The following is a 5314-nucleotide window of genomic DNA, read 5'->3' on the forward strand; positions in this document are numbered from 1 at the left end:
TGTAAGTAGGTATTGGCGTTGAACTGCTTTTCAAATGCAGTAGTGCTTCGTATGCTAAACTGTGAAGCACATGGATACCTTACGCCATGTAAGTAGTGCCATTCGTTTCATGCCTAAATTCACTGCAGCAGTAGTGCTTTTGGAACAGCAGCCTGGATTTTCATCCAGTCAATTAGTGCCTTGCTAATAAGCGAGGTAATATGCATGATTGATGATATTGCTTGAAACGTATGGTTTGCCAAATATTAGGCAAAAGGCAGGACATTTCGTTACAAACCGTTCAAGAATGTTTGTTCTAAACGACATCATCCATCAACAACGTGAGACAGAGCTAAAATACAGTCTGAAAACATCTGACAAGCCTTAACAACGGCTAACAGCACCAATTCCTGTTCTACTTCTTCAACATGCTTGTTAACAGCCAGATCCACCTGCCGCCAGCCCAAACATCGTCTGACAGCCCCATCACTGTTAGAGAATCTGTTAGGCTAACATTCCCTAACAGGCACGCCTGTTAGCCGCTGTTAGACCCCCTATGAGTTGGTAGGGCTTGCCCCGCGCCTGGGTCCTGTCTCCTCTCCCCATCACGCCTACCTCACCTATCTTCCTCTGCCATTCAGGCACTGCCGGAGCCTACCCTGCTCCAGATCCTGGCTGCACACGTCAGCCCCACCAGATGCCAGGAGTATGACAGTGCGGTGTTTCCTGTTCTCCGTCGCTTCTAGGTGTACAGGTATTGCCCCAGGGCCTTCAGCTCGCAAGCTATGATTGTATGGGTAGTTTTACCTGCAGCTAGCCATGTACATGTAATACACACATATGCAAGGTGATTCATAGGTGATTTGATTATAGGTTATGAATTCGCTTATCATGATCATGATGAGTGAATCTGTTGAGTGAATCTGTTAGATTAATCTAAGAGGCCTGTCTCGCATTATTACACCCAGACACATGTCGATGGTTTTCATGAAATTTCATGGTATATTCACTGTTTTGCAATCACTGTGATGTATTACCTATCCGGGAATTATAAGAGCTCCATCCGGCATTAATTACAGAATGTTTTCATGGCTGATGCATTCTTAATTCATACTTATATGACATACTTACATAAAACCGCTTAATCCCAGTGTAAGAATGATTAAGAATGCACACCCGCTGCCTCCGTGTTCTTCAGACGTTCTTATCGTTCTTAAGCATTCTCCTAAGTTTCTTAACCCCCCTCCGCGTTTGTAGGGAAAACGAAACCAAACCAAACAAAACAAAACAAAACCCAAAACAAAACCAAAACAAACCACAAAGCCTCTGGGAGAGGCTAAGTTCGTTTGGTGCCGACAGGATTTGGGTGTTTGCTGAGTTTATTCTGTCGAATGCTGAGATATGTGGACTCACCACGCGAAGTGGGTCGGTCCGAAGTGGATGCAGCATCACCAGGAATTTGCGCCTTAGCCTAGACTTCGGTCGCACAATAAGAACGTGCTCAGCATCGCTCAAAGAGTCTGTATTTTTTCGGGCATTGTATAGGCGAGATATTCGGGAAAATAGGTGAAAGGTATATAGGCCAGTTAGGTGTACACGTATTATACGAGAAATAAAGGCCCAGACCTAAAGAGGGACATATGTACATGTTTGCCTAATAGAGGACCCTGTATATATGTAGAATACCTGACCTTGTTTAGGCTGTGGTGTATACTTGCCAGGTATATGCATGCGTCTACACGTAATGCTGTAAACAACAGTGCCTATACAGGTGCGTGTGTACATGAGCGCCTATTACAAGACCGCTATAGGCATCAAGTAATATGCAATGCCCTTTACATGACAGCCTATACCTGACCTTGTTTAGGCTGTGGTGTATACTTGCCAGGTATATGCATGCGTCTACACGTAATGTTGTAAACAACAGTGCCTATACAGGTGCGTGTGTACATGAGCGCCTATTACAAGACCGCTATAGGCATCAAGTAATATGCAATGCCCTTTACATGACAGCCTATACCTGACCTTGTTTAGGCTGTGGTGTATACTTGCCAGGTATATGCATGCGTCTACACGTAATGTTGTAAACAACAGTGCCTATACAGGTGCGTGTGTACATGAGCGCCTATTACAAGACCGCTATAGGCATCACGTAATATGCATTGCCCTTTACATGACAGCCTATACCTGACCTTGTTTAGGCTGTGGTGTATACTTGCCAGGTATATGCATGCATCTACACGTAATGTTGTAACCAACCGTGCCTATACAAGTGTGTGTGTACACGAGTGCCTATTACAAGACTGCTATAGGCATCACATAATAGGCCTTCATGTTTACATGACAGCCTATACCTGATCTTGTTTAGGCTGTAGTGTATACTTGCCTGGTATATGCATGCGTCTACACGTGATGTTGTAACCAACAGTGCCTATACAAGTGTGTGTGTACACGAGTGCCTAGTAAACATGAAGGCCTATTATGTAATAGGCCTATTAGGCCTATTACAAGACTGCTATAGGCATCACATAATAGGCCTTCATGTTTACATGACAGCCTATACCTGACCTTGTTTAGGCTATGCTGTATACTTGCCAGGATGTTTACATGTGTCATTTGTGCACAGAAATATATGGGATGTATAGAAGCTCAGGGGATTACAATTTTCACATATTCTTCATACGTTACTATCACACATATGTGTGATGCATCACACAAGGAATCTCAGCTCTCAGCCCACAATCCCTCAGTCTGCTGTACTACATGAATAATCCACATGTTATCTGGCCTATTAATGCTGCAACTCCAAAACACAACCAAAACACTTAACAGAATAAATTCTCCGACACTATCAGCACAACACAAACAGTCATTTCCTACTCCCATGAGCCCCAATTGATAAATCCTCCTCTACCCGGTCGTTATTATCTAGGACGTCTTTGCTACGCCTCGTCTGATGAAACTTCATCTGTGTCATCATCTTTTGACCACACGCAACCAGACTCCCATTGCTCCCATTCCTCGATGGCCATAAGCTTGTCCAATAGTGCCCATGCTTCTGATGGGCGCAAGCTTCACTTTTCACTCTCTTGAGACTGCTGCCTGACTTCTTCAGCAATATCCTCCAACACGACTGGCAAAAGGCCATGGGGTGGGCTGCCGATGAGCTCGTTGAGCACAAATTGTGCTGTGGGAACTGCATTGCCCATGGACTCTTCCACATCATCCATGCTTCTGCTGGAGGAACCACGTGTACGTTTGACTTTAACTTGGGAGATCCGAACAATGCACACTCTCTCGATAATGGACTCAAACGGGATACACCCATAAGCTGCTGCTGGTTTTCCAGTCACCCTGGAAGTGGAGGTTGTGTGGACAATCAATGGTTAGTGTTAGTGCAAGAGAGGGAGGTATACAACTGAAATTATGACTGTGTGTAAACTACTTTTATTACCTCTGCCATCGCAGCGGACGGAGATTCAGTTCACGGTTCCATTCATCTTCTGGAGCATCAAACCAGTTAACATACACCACATCTGCTACCTTGTCTTTGTAGAGCACGCTGAGCAGTAGCTGCACCTGCACACAAGGGCCATGCACATATGAGCAAACTCCAGAGAACTGAAGTACATACACACAACGAATGGAAACCAAACCTCCATTTGCCTACCCGTCCGTACCACACACCATAGCCCCCTGGGGTGTCGTTGTTCAGGATTGAAATGTCGCACACTGGGCATGCCTGGGTCTTGAAAAGGGACTTAGCCAGGCCGCCACCACGGATGTAAGTGACGGTGTGAAGTGGGGCGTAGTAAAGACATCCCATACACCTGATGACAACCTACAAGTGTGAAGTTCACATGCATAGCATAGTCAACAACTAGCTAAATTATCACTGCTAAACCTGCTAGTACTGTATCATTAACCTATGTAACCAGCGAGCCTACCTTGGCATGATCCAGATCCTGTGCAGACACCCCCCAGGCAGCCACCAGCTGCTCTGTGAGGCACTGCTGCAGGTACTTTGCACCCTCCATGCCCCAGGCTGCTTCATCTGTTTGCAAAAAAATGCAAGACATGCATACAGTGTGATGCCATTGGGTCAACATTTTGGGAAAATACAAGCTTGCATACACTGACCTTGCAGATTCTTAACCTTTTCCATGGCCTGTATCCAAGGAAGGCTGAGACCTGACCGGCCGATGGCATGTTTCTTGTCCCTGAGTACCTGTGCTCTCTGGTACACAGGTACGTTGATACGTGCAACGTGGGTTAGGCGTGTAGCGGCATATAAAATCTTAGATGGTTACAGCAACATCTGCAGCACATACATAGCTTCAAGCACACATACCAGGCGCGAAGCTTAAAGGCTAGCTTGGATGAATCACAGCTATAGTGGGAGGCTGGGCACGAGCTGCATTGCTGCTCTGAGGATGATGCAGCTGCAGCTACAGCAGGTTGCTCTTGTCTGCATTAGCCCAACTCTGCATGTGCTAGCTCCTCCTGCTTGGACGGAGTCTTATCTGCAGCTGTAACGACGCAAATGCCAATCTGAGCATCCCGGGTTACGCCTTTGCTGTGTTACAATGGTATCGAGACGGGACCGCACGAATTCCGAAATAAACTTCGGGTCGGCGGTTCGATTCTGGCAACCAGCAAGTCGCAAATTGGCGATTTCATGGTGTAATGGATAAACCAGCGCACTGGCGCGAGGTGGGATGGCTCCTGTGCTCGAAATAATGGCCGAGGACGTCCATTGCTAAGTGGGGGGCAATGTAACGACGCAAATGCCAATCTGAGCATCCCGGGTTACGCCTTTGCTGTGTTACAGCAGCTGCCTCTGCTTGCTGCTGCTCAGAAGCACTGCCACCACTGCCACCACCGATGCCACTATGGCTGTCACTGCTATTGCTGCTGTTGTCACGGCTGCTGCCGCTGCTGTGCCTGCTGCTGCTGCCACTGCTGCCATGGCTGCAGCTGTGGCTGCGGCTGCGGCTGCGGCTGTGCCTGTGCCGGTGGCTGCGGCTGCGGCTGCGGCTGTGGCTGCGGCTGTGGCTGCGGCTGCGGCTGCGGCTGTGGCTGCGGCTGCCACTGCCGCTTCCGCTTCCGCTTCCGCTGCTGCTGCTGCTGCTGCTGCCGTTGCCGCTGCCGCTGCAGCTGCTACTCACCAGGCCACCATCCATCGTGGCGCCCAGCTCAGCTGCAGGTCCACCATTCAAAGCCTGCTGCATACGCATCAGCAGGCAAAATCATGTCCATGGCATTGCTGTCATTGATATGGGCTAATGCATGTCACAAACATGACACTGTTGGTCAGTAAGAGTGTCATATATGG

At 47.8% G+C, this 5314-nt stretch overlaps 1 protein-coding gene across 1 annotated transcript; it reads right to left on the reverse strand.

Annotated features, from left to right (window-relative positions):
- Positions 1 to 1525: 1525 nt before the first annotated feature.
- On the reverse strand, positions 1526 to 2096 carry VOLCADRAFT_84698 (uncharacterized protein; the record flags this gene model as incomplete). The annotated part of the gene is made up of 3 exons (XM_002958880.1): positions 1526 to 1837; positions 1888 to 2004; positions 2055 to 2096. Coding segments are annotated over 3 exons (282 nt in total), but the record flags the coding sequence as incomplete, so codon positions are not given.
- Positions 2097 to 5314: the final 3218 nt, after the last annotated feature.

This window comes from Volvox carteri, assembly GCF_000143455.1.
Source record: "Volvox carteri f. nagariensis unplaced genomic scaffold VOLCAscaffold_110, whole genome shotgun sequence".
Taxonomy (NCBI): domain Eukaryota; kingdom Viridiplantae; phylum Chlorophyta; class Chlorophyceae; order Chlamydomonadales; family Volvocaceae; genus Volvox; species Volvox carteri.